The sequence below is a fragment of the Propithecus coquereli genome, unplaced genomic scaffold (assembly GCF_000956105.1).
Source record: "Propithecus coquereli isolate 6110/MARCELLA unplaced genomic scaffold, Pcoq_1.0 Scaffold368, whole genome shotgun sequence".
NCBI classification, from domain to species: Eukaryota; Metazoa; Chordata; class Mammalia; order Primates; family Indriidae; genus Propithecus; species Propithecus coquereli.
The window spans coordinates 1,065,677-1,083,612 of NW_012149374.1; the positions used below are offsets into that span (position 1 = coordinate 1,065,677).

The following is a 17,936-nucleotide window of genomic DNA, read 5'->3' on the forward strand; positions in this document are numbered from 1 at the left end:
TTCTTGCTGTTGATAATTGGCAGATAAAAGACTCAATGAGGAATGGATCAGTCAGCCGTATTTACCAATTACCCCCTGCCCCCCATAAGAATCCATGAATTAAAAGTGTGTGTCCAGAGGAACAAAGAGAGACGCAACCCCTGCTCGCTCAAAGAAAATAGGATATGCACGTTGGGTTATTGTGCATTTATTTCATCTCCTTGTTCTAGCTCATGCTTGGCACTTAAGAGACTCTCAGTAGTAACTGGTTGAACAAATTGGCCAGTACTCCTTCCCCTCCTCCTTTGCTAGTTTGTGTCCGTGTGTACACGTATTTACACACATGTGCGGGGAATGCCAAGACCAACCCATTCATTGGCTGTGTTTGTTTGATGTTCATCAAAGAAAGTGAGGAGATGAACTCCTGGGGAACTAGAGATTTCTTTTTCTTCCTCTCCGAATTGAGAAGTACTCACGTTGCAAACTAAATGTTCTGATAGCATTGTCAGTGATTCCCAGCTTCTCTATGAAAGCGGCATGCTCAAAGCTCCTGACGAGCAGTGCTGGGCAAGACTGGAGCTGCTCACTGGGAATAAGTTTGAGGGAAAATAAATGTGGGGAATCGAAACATATGTTCTGTTATGTGCAGGACATAAATGCGAAATATGCCCTGCGGAGCTAAGGTGTAAAGAAAGCAACGCACAGAAGTTAGATCCCTCTGATGCCGCCCACCCCAGATTGGCACAGGGAGCCTGGCAATGATGCCTCCACAAGGTCAGGGTGGTCTCCACACTCCGGCCATCATTTATTATTCCAAACATGAAACAGGAAACTCAGGTGGTTCTGTTGTCATTTCACATAAAAGGCTGTCAGGGTAGCAGGTGGAGTTTGGGGAGAGTACATTTTTCTTTAATTAGAGATAACCGGTGACTGACATATTGAATTGGATCACAGGCATAAGGGGCCTCTCATTCTTCATGATCTATAACTTGGCACCCCCCTCCCATGTGCCTCTGGGTTTGACTGTCTCTGGTCCCCATGTATAATTTGCATGTTTGGGCAGGAGGAGGAGGAAGTATGTTTGAAAGATAATAAATATCATAATACAGTTTCTGATTGAAGAAGAGAGAAAATAGTTGAGAGGTGCAATGATCCTGTCGATTCAGGTTGAATTTAGGAATATTATGAATAAGTTTCAATCTAAACACAAGGAATCGAGCTGAATTGAAAGGACACCACAGACGGCCCTTCCTCAAATGTCCTCACACACATTCCTTCTGTTTTGATCTGGGAGTCGACCATCAGGCCGTGATGATCTATAGAAGATAACATGTTGCAAAGCCTGGCTTTTTTTTTTTTTTTTTTTACTAAGAATTTTGAATCCTATTCTTTCATTCATATATTCAAGATATGTTTATTGGGTTCCTCCTCTGTGCCAGGCGCTGTGCTAAGTGTTACTGATCCAGTATGGCATTATTGCTTGATGGCAGCCTCCTGTACTCTTCTGCTGGAAGAGTAGGGACTGCATGTCTCTGTCGTCGCAGTGACCTGGAGAGCCTGACCTAGAGGCAGCAGAGAGAAAGTTCTATGTTAAGCTAAGAAAAGACAATGTTGGCTGGGTGCTGTGGCTCACACCTGTAATCTTACTCTGGAAGGGCGAGGCTGGAGGATCGCTTGAGGTCAGGAGTTCAAGACCAGCCTCAGCAAGAGCAAGACCCCATCTCTACTAAAAATAGAAAAATCAACCAGGCATTGGTGGCATGTGCCTGTAGTCCGAGCTACTCGGGAGGCTGAGGCAGGAGGATCACTTGAGCCCAGGAATTTGAGGTTGCTGTGAAGTAGGCTGATGCCACGGCACTCTAGCCCGGGAAACAGAGTAAGACTCTGTCTCAAAAAAAGAAAAGAAAAGAAAAGACAGTGTCCAGGGCCTGCATCCCAGTTGACATCCAAACACACCGAGTAGCCTGTGTGCTGCAGCTTGTGTTTATCAGCAGGGAGGGAGATCTCAGAGGCTGCTTCATTTGGCAACTGCATTTAAGGAAGAATAGCAAATGGAAGGGGAGCTGATTGGCGATCCCTAAGTGTGGCAATTACCGTTTTCCTACTATTGACATTAAGGTCCAGAATATAAATGGCTCTCCTTGCTGAAAAGCTGTAAGCACAAGATTTAAATGTGCCTGCTTCTTAGTGCCGGTGAAAGATACTGATGATAACTAGCATGTTACTGAATAATGCCCATAAATGTGAATCACAAATGACTTGTTTTGCAATGAGTCTTGCATTCCTTGACTCGATAGCTGCTAACAGGCACACAGAGGAATAGCATGAAAGCCTGCCATCTCCAGATTTAAATTGTCATCAGCAACCTGAAAGCTTTCTGAGCGATTACATTAGCTCTAATGAAAGGAAAAAAGGTGAGAGCTGCATTATTCAAAGAATGGGAGGCTGCCTTGAGATTTTATTTTGTAAAGATCTCACTGTTTCTCTATTTCATTTATTTTTATAAACAAGAAGCTACATTAAAGAGAATCTCTGGCCTCCCTAGACTCTTCTCTCCTGGACAAAGTGAAATATTTTCTTCACGGCATTCAAGAGGAAAGAGGGAATGTTTAAAATGCAGTGTAATGTGGCTTCCTGTGCCTTCCCTGTCTGCACTGTAGGATTTTTACTGAAGTAGGGCTGTTGGGTTTTATCAGTTTGACATTGACATTGATATGGTTAAGTCACCTTTAACCTTAACCCTTGCTAGTGTCTGTTTGCAAATTTAAGGCCATATTGTTTATGTAATAACCTGAAAGTTTCCTGAGCGTACCAGTTGCTTCTACTTTCTCAAGTTTTATTGATGAAATAAATACAGCCCTCCCTGGAACTCCACCCTCAGCTTCCTTCCAGATGCACAATTTGTAAGACAATTTCATGCCGGTTTCTAGCAAAGTATTAGATAGCTAACCCACCACCATCTCAGGTACCTTTTCAGGAAATCAGTGGAGAGAAAGACAAGATAGAGAAATACATTTTTAAACTTCGGAGCAAATTAACTGATATGTTGTTGATTAAACTCTTATGTTCTCAGATGTGTTTACTACCTCCTGATCTTAGAACACCCAATCTTTTAAGAGAATTAAATGATGCTGGGAAGACTTAAAGTTTATTTTTAAAAAAAATTTGAGTAGTCAGTTGAACAATGTGGCCCCCTTCTTTATGTCACTATTACAAAGCGATCTTTTTCCCCTTATTATCTTGGACTTTTTAAACTTTCCAAGGATTGGGATTTCATACATTGCCACGAGAAAGTCCTTTTTTGTGGGCATCTGTAAGGTGCTCAAGTGGGGTACAAGTTCATTGGAAAAATGTGAGTAACCTGTTGGGTTTTTCTGTTTTAGGGGTGAGTTTACTCATACCGCATGGTGCCATTCCAGAGGAGAATTCCTGGGAGATTTACATGTCCATCAACCAAGGTGAACCCAGGTAAGCGACAGAGAAGAATGGCATGTTAATGACGTTTTAAATATGGGGTGGAACATCTATGGAAAATCTGAAGTTGTTAAGATAATGAGAAGCGGACGTGAGATAGTGAGTAACTTGACTCTACAGAGGGAAAAAACAGCTGCAAAACTATTGGCTGGAATGAAAACATGTAAGACTCCACATTTCATGGTCCCTAGCCTCTTAACAGGAAACACCCAATGGAAAACAGTCAATTGGCAAGCGGGTCATAAGGAGGCTTCTTTATGACACAGACATCTTCCTCTGGAAAGAAAAGAAAATATTATCCCTGGAGGTAGTCTTTGGTGCTGGGCTTTAGGCAGATAACATACAGTGATGGATTCATGATCCTTTTAAGGTCAGCGGAAGACCTGCTATGTATAGGCTGAGAGACAATTTCTTAGGCAATTTTCCTCATGTAGAAATATGATCTAGACTTCAATAGCTTTCAGGTCTGACAAATTCCAGCAGCATTAAATTCAATTACATGAACAAATACAAATCTTGTCGCATACTCTTTTAATGAAAGTAGTTGGTTATTTTCTTAGCACAACGATAATATTTGTGGAAATGTTGCCTTCCTCCACACAAGATAAACCTAACTCCTCTTTAGAAAGCAATTTCTCTCATAAACTGGGATATATACCTCTGGCATTTTTAGTCATAACATCTTGGTTATTTTAGAATAGATTTTTTGTTGTTGTTGTTAGCCAAGAACACATGAAAGAAAAACACTGGAAGGAAAAACAGCCAGAGAAACAGATGGTTTAAACAGATTTTGGTATCTATTCCTGTAAAAGGATTTTTTGGTGCCCAGTGGTGCACAGGGCTTGGGAAGGAAGGAAGATAACATTCTGCCAGTCGGTCGTTGGTGAGGCTGTCAGAGGCTGTGTGTGTGCCGGCTGTGCTATGTTGGGCTTACATGCTATTTTTTCAGTCGTGAAGAACTAAATTATTTACCCCTACACCTGAAAAGGTGCTAGTGTCTACATATCTCTACTTGTCAAATTGGGGAAACTGAGGCTCAGAAAAGTTTGAAGAGTTTACTCAAAATTTTAGGGAAGTCGGTCAAGCAGACCTAAAAATGGAGCTCCCTGGATGTAAGTTACCTCTTTGTTATCCCTTTGGTTGATTTACTTAAGAATCAACCCATGTTCGACATTGAGGTCATGCTCATTTTCACAGGTGCTTTAAAACACATCACGCTGCCAACGTCAAGTGTAAGAATCTAGTCCCTGAATGACACCCTGATGCACACCCCCACCTTGGCATCTCCCCCGCCATGGTTGTAGTCAGTCCAGGGAACACAGGTTCAGCTCCTTCTCCTCGAACCCATCCCAGTATCTCCCGCCTCACTATGCGAGAACCAACCTAGGGCTATTTCACGTTTTCCAAGGCACCTAATTTACAACCTATGCCAATCCCTGTCTCTTACAAGAAGCTGCCTCTTCTTAAGAGGTCAGAGCTAGAATGTGCCAAAAGGCATCAAGCATACAAGAACTTAAAATAAAATGGCTCAAAAATATCAGAAAGGAATGATCACTTGGAACATCCTATAATTTTAAAGTAAGAGGAAGAAACACCTAAGAACTTGCCAGAGCTCAAAGACCTTAAAAGACAGATTGGCCAAATGTGGTCACACCTTGACGTCATTTAGCTTTGTAAGTTCCATGTTAACCAATTTGGTTCATCCTTCTTTTGTCTAAGATATCAGTTCATTGCCGCGGTCCAGGAGGGTGGATAGAAACAGAATCAGTTTATCCAAAACTTGAGATCTGCGAGGTGTACAGTTTTTCTATCTATTAAACTGTAGAAAGCCACACATTCCTTTTCGGGTTGCTGAACCTTCCCAGATATTCCCATCTCCCAAGGAAATGACCAGTCTCTGGGCTACAGGCCCTTTAGTTTCCTTAGCAATCCTCATTGCCTTCTCATGGCCTCAAACTCCTTAGAGAAACATTAAAAATAGCAAATGCCTTTTTGCTATTTTTTTTTTTTAAGCTGGGTGAAATTTTTCCCATCTCTGCCAGGAGGCTGCCTGGGTCTGAGTTCTTTAGCTTTTCATCTTGTGATTAATAGAAACAGGCCACCGTGTCATCTTTTCATCGTAATATCACTTGAAAACCCATTTTCATTTTATGTCGTGCGTCTGTCATCCTGAACTTGCGCTGAGAATAAGGCCCGTCTTCCTCAAAGTAGAGCTGGAACACACTGCTCTGTTTCTTTCATCTTTGCCTCTCGAGCCACTGCGGGTCTGTCCCTTTTAGTTCGTTGGTGTGAGAATTGCATTTACTGACACTCAGTCACCTCCACACATGCAGAACACGGTAGGATCTTCCAAACAACATCTTCGTGCTGTATTTAAATTAAACTCTGCTCCATTTTACCATTGGCAATACATTTCTGTTGGTCCTTTCTAAGTTTTATCTCTAGATAGCAGAGTGATGATTTAGTCATACTGGACCCAATATAATTAAACCAAATTCTTACCAGATTCCCAGGAACATGGCTGTGTGGAATACATGGAAGACATAAAACCACCTCCTATATTCAAATAATCTCAGATGGTTCTACTTTGATATTTTGTTAAGTTGTTACTGAGATTGCTCATTGTCTGAACTGAACATACCCTGTCTTTCTTGGAGACCCCACCTGCGCTCCTGGTAAGCCCCCAAAAGGACACTCTGTGTTGTCCATTAAGAGGAATAACGTCACTTTCCCTCATCAACATCTCTAGTCTGTCTACATTTATCTTCAGATTGAATAACCATCTTAATGAATCTTTTCCAACCTCTTCCAGAAGTCTAGACCTTTGGTTGGTTATAGTGCATAGAAAATTATCTCTGTTGACTTTTTTGTACCTATCTGCACATTCAGTGGTTTGCTGAAAGGGGGCTTTGCATCCTTGGCAAAGTAGTAATTACTTACCTCTGTTTCAGTGTAATTTGCAAAGTACTCTCACATACGTGCACTCATTTCATCTCCACGGTAATTTTTCAAGGAAGGGGATTTTGTACCAGTTTTAGAGATGAGAAAAAAACATCCAAAAAAATGAAGGCTTCAAGAAGCTAAGCTGCTTTTCCGAGGGGGCATGCTAGTCAGTGGCTGAGCTGGGATTTGAACTCAGAATATCTGACTTCAAATCAGCACTCGTGGACTAAATGATTCCCTCTCTCCTGGATGCGGGAGACTATCGGGGAAACAGATTTTGGATGGTGCATTCCAAATCTTGGTCCCTGTAAAGAGGCATCCTCTGGGATAGCTCTGTAAGACCACTGAAAATTAGGCAAGACAGGCCCAAATTGAGTATTTCTTAGAAGCCTGTGTGGGTTAATTACCGTTGTTACAGTATGAAGTTGGGAGAAGAAAGACAGGAAAGAGGCTCCCTCCAGCACTGAACCGTAGTAGACCCCATGACAGGAAACATCTGAACTCAGTGGCTAAGCGTGCTGTGTCTGAACTCAGGCATCAGAGACCCTGGATTCAGATCTAAGCTTCATAACTGTCACGCATGTGACCTCAGGGAAGTCAATGAAACTCTGTGTCTGCTTCTTCATCTGGAAAATAATAGTAGGTGCCTTCCTGACACATGGTGGGATTGCACGAGACACAATAGTACAGTGATACAACTGTCTCGAAGATGACGGAAATGAGAAAAGTAAGCCTAGTTGGTACACTTATACGTTGCTAAAGCATTTTAATCTTCACATTAGCCTTATACATAATAATAATATGATCATCCTAATTTTATAGATTTGAAAATTGAGACCAGATAAAGTTTTATGTTTGCCTTAGGTTGTGACAGAACCTGGCACCAAAGTGAGATTTTTCTAAGAATGTATTCTTTGGACTGACTACATCACACACCTTAGGGCCTAATTAGGCATATTATTCTCGGAGCGCTTGATGAGAGACAGAGGCAGGGCTCATGCTTAATAGTGGAAATGTGAAATGCACCGTGACATGGACAGAGGGGGGCCAGATTTGGGGTGACAGCAATAGCAACGGAATTCAGTATGGTTCCCACTGCGTAGAGGATTTCACAGAGAGTAATGGAAACACAGAGCAGGATCCTGAATCTACTCTAAGGACAGACTTAAAGCAGGGTGGAGAGTGGGGGTGGCTCCCTGGAGATGTCACTGAGCTGAGTCGTAAAAGAGGAGTGAGAATTAGCCAAAAAAAAGGCATAAGGGCCCCAATGGTTTCCATCTGCCAGGATGCACTTTCCTATGGGGGATAGAGGTGGAGGGTCTTTAAGAGTGTCTACCTCCACAGACTCTTCCTTGCTTTGAAGTCACTCTGATGCCAGAACATTGTCAAAAGCAGCTTCCAACTCTAGCCCAGGCTTTGCCACAGACAGCAACAGTCAGTCGGGTTTCATGCACTGCCCCATTCACAAAATAGAGGACACTTAGTGACATCGTAGGGACAGGGGCTGGATGGCCTTGCACAAAGACAGTGGCATGAAATTGGAGCTGCCAGAAGTTCTTGCCGGTGAGAAGCCCTTGGGCTCCTCCTGGATCTAGGGTATATGAATGGCTCCCTCGATGTTAGATGTGGCCTCCTCTCTCAAAGGCCCCTGTGCCGGGGAGGAAACCAGCAGTGATCATTCTCAAAAGCCTGTGTCGTTTCCCAAACTTTAATTAGAAAAATTTGGGATCCTGTTTTTTGTTGTTGTTTTGTTTTGATTTGGTTTTTTGCATTTCCTCAGGAATGTTTTTTTAGGGGGGGAGATTATATCCTCTCCACTTTAGCCATGTTTCAATAATTTTTTTATAAATTAAGTCTTCAAACAAAGGGATTAAAAATCAGCTATCTCATTTCAGAGATTCTTCCCACAGATACTGTAATAAAAAAATAATACATACAGATGTAGCACAATTTTCCCACCTCTCCTTTTGCTACCCTCCCCATCCCACGGCTGGAGAGAGAACTGGACCAGAAAATTATGATATGGAGCTTTCTTCTGAAAAGCAATAAAATGAAACCAAAGGCAAACATTCATTTCTTTTTCCAATTACACCGTTGTGTGGTTCTTCCTGACCAAGTGCTTAGACTAGAATCAGAAATGTAAGTAATCTTATTGAAGAATTTATAAAAGGACACATATTTTGGAATTTGGGCTCAGCCCAGATAGGATATTTCAACCACTTTTTTCTTCTGGGTTTTTTGGGGGGTTTTGTTTTGGTTTGGTTGCTATCACATAGTATGATCTGCCCAGTGGGTATATTTTGTGATAAGGATTGGGAAGGTAGAGATGGTGGTGATATGAAACAATATCTTTTGTTAGGGTGCTTACATGGTACAGTGGTTTTAATAGCAAAGTATAAAATAAAACTAAATGCTAGTCTAGGAAGACTGATAAAGTAGCTCCGGAGGAAGAGAATAGACTTTGTTTCCCAGTAATCGGCTCACAAGCACTGCAGTGTAGACTACTCCTGTGGAATAGCTTTAGGGGGATTTTACTCCCCCATAGCAAGAACACACACGCCTTCTCATATATCGTGCCTAATAGAGGCACTGAGAAATGTCCTAAGACTATTTAGGAGGACCTTATTTCTAGAAGACTAAAGAAACACATAAATGTTCATTTTTATCCATAAGATCAAAAGATTGGCCAGTTGGCCATTCCGTGTGTAGTAAACTAGTCTTAATGTCCAAAGCAGACATTTGAGTTCATTTTAAAACTTCCCAGCCCATAAAATATGAAACTGTATACACTTTTCCTGGGGCCTCTGTAGAACTTGATTTCTCAGAGGGTAAGAAGCCACCGCAGCCACACTAGTGCAATCAGCACAGTGGTCCCAGTCGAAACTTTGCCTTTCAGCTCCAAGTAAGAGCACCTGCCTTTGATTCTACCTTGACACCAGGTGACTGGCCAGGACACTGCTGCAAGAGAGAGAACCTGGCTAAACCCTTCTGGGCTGATTTGGGTCTCCGTTTGCCATCTCAAGCTTGGAGGATTTCTCCAGCCATCCCCAAGCTCAGGCAAAAAAACATTACCCCTTCCTCATTGCAAAAAAGTTGTGGGCTTCTGGAATAGTTTACATGATTTTTATTATGAGCTCAGTTCAGTCAATAACGGTGTCTTAAGTGCCAAATGTATTCAGTACTGTGCACCAAAGTAAATACGGTACCTTATACAGGAGGTGGGGGAGAGAGGTTATATATATATATATATATGCAGAATGGTGGTGCTTAGGACCCAGTGAACTTTTTCTGTATTCCTGGAATTGAGAACAAAGCTGATAAGGAAAAAAAAACAAAACAAAACATCAAATACCCCAACATTTCAGAGATTTGCCAGCTGGAAGAAAGGCCAGTTTCCTGCCTCCCTATAGAACGTGCTGAGAAGCATCATTTCTTTATAGTGGACACTGCCAGCCCCCACCACCCACTCACACACCATGACTTCTCCTTCCCTATTGACATAGGGTGGGTCTCAAAGAGAGAAGTCACATTTCAGAGGAATGCAGGTAACAAAAATGGCTATTCCTTGCCCTTTCCAAAGCCAAAGGAAAGGAGTCCCAAGAGAATGACCCATAAAGTTTGGGTGGAAGTAGACACGGACACCTGTTTTTCTCATTGCTTATAAGACGATTGACTTGCCTCATGCTCCAGGGAACAGGGGGGAGAAAAAAAAGCTTTGAGAAAAGAAGCCATGATGGTAAGGCCACGGAAAGAACAGCCAGAGAGAACTCCCACAATTTCTAGGCCCCCAGATCCCCAAGAAATCAAAAAGGTGAATTCTGACCATGAGTTGGGGGTCAGAGAGGGTAAGTGGGATGGAAAACCACATACTTTCCAGGGTCCACTGTGACGTAAGCCAAAGAGGCTCACGCAGGAGGGTCAAGCTGGTTGGGGCTACTGCCAGCTGGGGCCAGGCGGCAGGTGGAACTGAAACTTGCAAGGGACTACAGATGCATTGGGGTGACTGTCAGTGATCCAGTCACCTGCCCCCTCTATCGGTGAGACCTTTTGGTGTCAGCACCCATCTGTACTGAGCCCATGAAGGATTATCTTATCGTTAAAAACTTCAGTCATCCAGAAATGATAAAGGCTTGAGATGGTGGTTATCCCAGGTACTCTGATTCGATTATTACAGATTGTATGGTGGCATCAAAATATCACGTGTACCCCGTAAATATGGACAACTATTATGTACTCAAAATAATTAGAAAATATGTTGTGTATACACAATGGAATACCATTCAGCCATGAAAAAGAATGAAGCCCTGTCGTCATGGCGACATGGATGGGACTGGAGGACCCTATGTGAAGTGAAATAAGCCAGGCACAGAAAGTGAAACACCACATGTTCTCACTTATATGTGGAAGCTAAAAAAAAAAAAAAAATTGACCTTTTAGAATTAAAAAGTTAAAAGAGAATACTGGAGGCTGGAAAGCATAGGAGGAAGTGAGGGATAAGGAGAGATTTGTTAAAGAGTACGAAATACAAAATTATAGCTGGATAGGAGGAATAAGTTCTGGTGTTCTATGGCACTGTGGGATGGTGTAGTTAATAATATTAGTGATCCCAACACGAAGAAATGATAAATGTTTACGATGATGGATATGCCGATTACTGGGATCTGATCACTATACATGATATGTATCGCAACATCACTACGTACCCCACGAATATGGACAATTATTATTTGTGACTTAAAAAAATAAAACTAAAAAAGAAACTTTTCAGTCATCTAAGATAAAGATCGTCACTTTGCCACAGGTAAAGTAAGGAGACAATATGTGTGTTCCTTCTCCTTCCTTTCTACTGGAAAGCTGTAGGGATTAGCTCGTGGAAGAAGGAAACCGATGACCTCTTCATTCTCTCCAGGGCCCTGTGTGCAGAGGTGTGTCTGAATGAGCGTACTGCCCACATGCTCCCAGGTACTGGGGGTGGCAGTGGGGTTTTGAATCAAATGGAAGATTAAAGTTTAAAAGTGAGCCTTAAAAACCAAATTAGTTTACAGTCCCACCAGCAGTGTAAGAGTGTTCCTATCTCTCCGCATCCACACCAGCATTTGTTGTTTTGGGACTTTTTGATAAAGGCCATTCTCACTGGAGATAAGTGATACCTCATTGTGGTTTTGATTTGCATTTCCCTGATGATTAGAGATGTTGAGTATTTTTTCATATGTTTGTTGGCCATTAGTCTATCTTCTTTTGAAAAAGTTCCGGTCAAGGCCCTTGCCCAACTTTTGAAAAGCGGCGTTGAATTTTTTTCTTGCTGCTTTTCCTGAGTTGCATGTAGATTCTAGTTATCGGCCCTTTATCAGATGTGTAGCATGTGAATATTTTCTCCCATTCTGTAGGTTGTCTGTTTGCTCTCGTGACAGTTTCCTTGGCTGTGCAGAAGCTTTTTAGTTTGAGCAGGTCTCATTTATTTATTTTTGTTGTTGCTGTGATTGCCTTTGGGGTCTTCTTCATAAATTCTTTGCCTAGGCCAATGTCTATAAGAGTTTTTCCAACATTTTCTTCTCGAATTCTTATAGTTTCATGCCTTAGGTTTAAGCCTGTTATCCACCATGAGTCGATTTTTGTAAAAGGTGAAAGGTGCAGATTGCAAGTGAATTTAATTTGTTTTTTTTTGTTAGGTATTCTTTATTTCAAACCTGATAAATGTTCACTGAAAAAGAATGAAACAAAAAATTTAAAATCAAAAAAATTAAACTATTTTAATAACTAGTTGTTACTGAGAAGTTATAGAATCAAAATGAAATATCTTTAAGAGACCCTGATACCAGAGGTGGTTCCACCAAGCACAACTGTCAGTGATCACTAGGAAACTGAGACTCTTTCATACCATCCTTGATGAAGCCTTAGAAGCAAACCCAGTTCCTCGAATGAATGAGGGTGTTACAGCCCGGTACTGGAATGAAGGGGTGGACCCTGTCTAGAGGTTCGGGGGAGGTTTCGGAGAGGAATTGACGATTGCTTTATAAACTGAAAGAGCGTAAAAGGCACTCCAGTCAAAGGCAGTTGTATATGCAGAAGGCACAGAGGTATTTACAAATAGCATCACATATTTTGGAAACTAAGCAAAGCAGAAGAAAATATGAGAGGAAGAGTAACAAGGAATGGGGCTGAAAAAATGAGGACTAGGTCATGTAGTGTTGTTTGCTACCCAGGAGACACTGTAATTTATCTGGTGGGTAGGGGTTGATGAGGTTTAAGATTTTGGAGACTTGGTCATATTTACATTTTAGATCTATTATTTTCTATTTCATCTCCACTGCCACTGCCTGAGTTTGGATCTTCATCACACGAGCACCCTCCTTGGGAGCACAGTGGAAATATGTTTTATTTTGCTTGGCATGCTTAGTAGGAGTCTTCCTTTACTGCCTCAAACCTATCTCAATTTGGACCATAATTTATAGTCACTCCGCTTTTGAGTGTCCTTGTCTGGTTCTGAACATTTTAAATCCAATCTCTAATCCCCACATTGCTCTCGGCGGGGAGTTTGGAGAGAGATTTGGGAAGGAACTTGGCAGGATCTGGGGTGCGTGTGTTTTAACATGGGGTGAAGCAGACGAAGGAGGTGAAGATAATTCCCAGAGTTCTGGCTTGGGAACTGATGATTAATTAGGAGAGAGAGATTTGCCAGCTGAAGGTCACTTGAGAGTTTGTGATGATCGTTGCTCTGGGAGCAACTTTGGATTTCTTTCCAGGGAATAAACACAGCTCTTTGACTTACAAGAAAAAGGGTAGGAAAAAATTGATTAAAGAATAAATAAGTAGAAGGAAAAAGTAATGTTTATGACCCAGAACAACAACAACAAATGACTGCTGAATCAAAATCAAAATCCCACACCCAGCTTTTGCCCAGAGCCTGTGACCACATCCGGCATACTAGTAAGATGTCATGACATTGGGCATAGCGTGTGCTTAGCTGCTGCATCCAAGGCCAAATCCTCTGCCTTTGTTTTCTTTGTCTTCTGAAGTAAGAATCTGCTGATCCTAGAAGCTCATTGAAGTGAACCGATAACATGCACAACTTGTCAGGAAAATAATGCAGACTTCGGCATTGCAATTGCAGCAGAAATAAAGAGTTGTCAGAAATGAGATGACGTGGGAGGGTGAGGAGAACGCAGGGATTCAGGAGGTTTGGGTTCTGGTTCCGCTCGCCAATAGCCTGTATGACCTTGAGCGAATCTTTCTCTTTCTCTAGGCCTCATTTGTGTCATCTGTAAATTTTATATGTTACTGTGTTGCAGGATTTGGGGAAGGACAATAAAATGACTTCATATGCGAGAAGCCCAGTGCACACTGAAATGCCATTTAAATGTGACATTTTGTTATCGTTTTCTTGTATCCTTAATTTTTTACATTACGTAGATGACAGAAGTTCTCTGAAGTGCGTGGAATTTGCTTTAACTCTGTCCCGATGATGCAGGGGTCTTCCCTTTTTATTGCTACCACAAGTCCTGGATTCAGAGGAAAGATTAATTCAGTCGTAGCAAACCTGTAACAGTTCACTTTAAAATCAGGGGCCTCGTAAGACACAAAGAACTCCCTGCATCACTTCCTTTGAGCCTGCCTCTCTGTCCCATAATACTCTGGCCCACGGTTTCTACTGGAAAGGTGTGTTGTCTGAGTCCAAACGGTGGACTCCAGGTGAGCTGGTGTTTAAATTAGGAGGAGATCAGTGACCAGTCAAGCAGGGCAGGTGGCTTTTGCCACCTTGAACAAGCTTTGTCCCTGTCTGCTTCTCCAGGCTTAAAATAGTGACAGATGGAAATGAGTGGATTGTCCCTGTCACCATTTCTGTTCAGTGGTCAGTCGAGAATTTGAATCCAGTTGCTGTGAGCAAGTTTTAGAGATTTGTATTGGGAGAATCAGACTGATGGCGTGTACCTATTTCTTCTAAGAGCTTTGGCATTAATTAACTCCATAACATGCATAGGGAACCGCTGAAGAAAGGTGCTTTCTAACTAACCAAAAAGGGGGCAGCGTGCTCTTTCTGCAAGTGCATGGGGAGTAAATTGCTGCCATTTGAGAAATACATTAATTCTTTCAGGCTACCGGTGCCATGCAGTGTAATAAAAAGGGCAATTTATCAAATGGTATCCTAATGGTCTAGAAGGGTTAATGCACCTTTAGCTGAAGATTGTCGTCTTTTCCCCAGCAAAATCACGATGCTTTCTTCAGAGTCATTTAGGTTAGAATATAATGCCATTACCCACTGCCCCCACCCCTCAAAAAAAAGAATCCTCACATTGTCATTTTAAGACCTGCTCGTTTTGGAAAGAATTCTCCCCATACCGTGTTCTTTACCTTCTGTTCCACCCCACATCCCCTCGGCCCACAAACACACACATGTAAATTAAAATTGCCACCGTCTTCATCAGAGTATACTTGAAGCCCACACAAGCTCACAATTCAAAGTGATTAAAGTGGTCTGGAGGAGTCTTTAATTACAGATGCCACTGACAAGATAACAATGGCGTGTGAATGCCGTTAATGGATCTGAATGGAAGGTACTCCTTAATTCAATATGGGGAAAGTCAGCGGTTCGCGAGTTTGATTGCTCATTGTAAAGGAGCACCACATACTGTAATTATTTTTATTTGTATGTGCCATCTCTTTTATTGCCCATGCTGGAAGTAGAAATAACCTGTCCTATTAAGATATTTAATATATATCATCCTTTCCACTTGGCTTAGTTATAGCCTAATAAAAATGCCGGAAGACACCAGCCCCCACGGAGGCTGCCTCCCTGCTTTCTAAGACAACCCACACGGCCTTGGAAAACCTGGGCAATCAGCCTTCTAACTCCTTTGGTTATGATCTTTAAGATGAACCATAGCAACTTCTCAGGACTCCGTAAAGTTATACACAAATCTGGAGCTGCAGCCTGGAGATGATGGTGGGGGGTTCTAGAAAGTGAAACAGTGAAAATGGCCCAAGCTGCACTGACTCCTTGGTCGGATTGTGTGGGGTCTGAGAGACATCAGCGGACCGGGAGACAGCCCTAGAGGCCTCTCTAGGCATGAAAATCCTGGCAGTAGGCAGGAGACTGTCTTGCCGGAGAGGTCCGCCTCCTAATCCCAGGCACCCGTGAATATATTACCTTGCATGGGAAAAGAGGCTTTGCAAATATAATTAAGGTTAAAGGCCTTGAGGAGGAGAGATTATCCCGGGTCTAATGTAAGAGTTCTTATCAGAGGAAGATGGGAATATCAGAGACAGAGGTTTGCAGATGTCGTGCTGCCAAGGAATGCAGCCTCCTCTAGAGGCTGGAAAAGGCAAGGAGATGGATTCTCCCCCGGAACCTTCCGAAGGAACACGGTCCTGCTGTCACCTTCACGTTAGCTCAGTGAGACTTCAGACCTGCGGAACTGTAAGATAATAAATACATGTGCTTTTATGTCAGTAACTCTGCACTATGGCAGTAATAGGAAACTGATACAAGCCTCTGTTTTGACCAGGCACTGCTTTCTTAAGGCTTTCTTTAGTGTCTGCGAATACAATCTTAGCAACTCTCCTGCCACCTTTTACCTTAAATTCCAGGTTCGGAGAATGTGTCCCAGGGGACATACTCCCTCTTCCTTCCACTGCCCGCCCACCCCACCTTCAACACACACACACCCCACCACCAACAACAGGGCAACAGGCTCTAGTCCCAGCTGTGCCTCAAAGTTGAGATGTGACTTTGGCCAGGTCACCCATGCCATGCATCTGAACAACAAAGGAGTGACTGGTCCCTCCCCAGTCTAAAATGAAATGACTATGAAATAGGATTCAGATTTCCTCCAGGGAAGGCCGTTTTCTCCATTCAAAATGGAAACGAATCAACAACTGGGTGGATATAAAAAATGTCCCAGCAGCACGATGCAGGAGGCCCACTCTTCTCCATTCCTCCTCGCTCTTGTTCATTGTAAAGACTTTCAGCCAGCCCTTGTGGTCTCACTTCTCCTAAAAAAACAAGCTAAATGCAAGCCCGACACTGCATGAAAGATGAGGCTCAAATCGTGTCTCAGAACTGGTGATTTACACATGATTTGTGATTCCTTTAGTATATTAATTGGTAAACACCCTACAAATGTGTGTGTAAACTAAAGCCGTTTAACATATGCAAACAGTGTCATCTCTCAGTGTGGTGTCACTGAAATTTCAGCAAATTCAGATACTCGCTCCAGTATGTATATAATTCCTCTCCCACTCCAATCCCCCTTCCACTGGCTCCCTTCCTTTGATCCTATTTCAGATAAAACAGGATGGCTGACCCAGATCTGTAAACCCTTTAATAGTAGAGCCGTATGCTTCTATCCTCAGTGCACCCTGCTTGTTGTTTGTTATAATTCACTGCTCCTCCTCCCTGCCCAGTGAATGGAGTGGAATGGCTTGATGAGCTATAACACTGTTTCCAGCCACTGCTAATCAACCCCTGAAGCTGACATCCTTGCTTATAAATACGCATGCTACCTAGAGAAAGGGGATTCGGGAACAGTCCCTGTGTGGTTGAATTGCAACTGCACGGTAGTAGCATCAGCCAAGGCCTCAGTATTGAGCATTTGAACTTGACCGGCATCCAGATTCCATTCTGGAAGCCTACCCTTTATGTGTCAGAGCACCACGCCCCCCGGTGCACAAGGTGTCGCTTTGGGTATATTCTTAAGAACTACACAGCTTTTCTCAAATGTTAGTGCCAGCACCACCTTGCACCTAGAAAATGTAAGTTCCTGGGCCCTGTCCCAGAAATACTGAATCAGAAATTGTCATTGGTGGTATCCAGGAATATAATTTTAAACAAGCTGCCCAAGAAATTCTGAACCACATTACAATTTTAGAACCACTTAAAGATGAGGAGTATGTTACAATAAAGAGAAGATTTTGTTCAATGCCATTCTTTTTCCTATATCCTGCTCCTCATCTCCTATTTTCCCCTTCCAGGAGTCTGTTTTTTACAGTCATGCATAGCAGTTACCAAAAGTAAAGTACTCAGGACACGTCATCAGAGTGTTGGGATTGACTGATGGGAAAAGCTGGCTTTTTAAAAGGCCCATCTTTCCAGGAGAGTCTACGATTTCATTTTCCTGGAGTTGATCTGAAATCTCTGGTCAGAGTTCGCAAATGAGGCAGGTATCTGACCCCCCAAAATAATAATAATCATAAACCTTAAATCTTAATTTTTATCCACAGCCATTTTAGCACCCTAGGTCAAAATCTGAGGGTTTTAATGAAAAGAGAATAATGATAGTTAAAACTATGTGTCTTCTTGGGTAGAAAACTATAGGAGGCTGGAGCTACCTTACTCTCTCAGCTTGAATTTTAAGACCAAATACAGCTCCCATCTATCTGCCTTGATGTCTGTTCCATTCAAATATGATTTAATTATGTATCGACCCAGGGTCTGACACAGTAAAACTATCATCACTCTCCTGCCTGGATTCCCGAGTGATTCTCTGAGTAAAGGTGATCAAACCTCCATTAATCTATAACATAGACCATAAGGAGGAAAGGAC

At 42.4% G+C, this 17,936-nt stretch overlaps 1 protein-coding gene across 1 annotated transcript in view; it reads left to right on the forward strand.

The window, feature by feature from the left end:
- The window catches only part of UNC5D (unc-5 homolog D (C. elegans)), a 637,214-nt gene that overhangs the window by 574,683 nt on the left and 44,595 nt on the right, over positions 1-17,936 (forward strand). Inside the window, exon 11 of the mRNA XM_012651718.1 lies at positions 3,363-3,447. Coding sequence (XP_012507172.1) covers positions 3,363-3,447 — 85 coding nt within the window. The remainder of the gene's footprint in view (positions 1-3,362; positions 3,448-17,936) is intronic.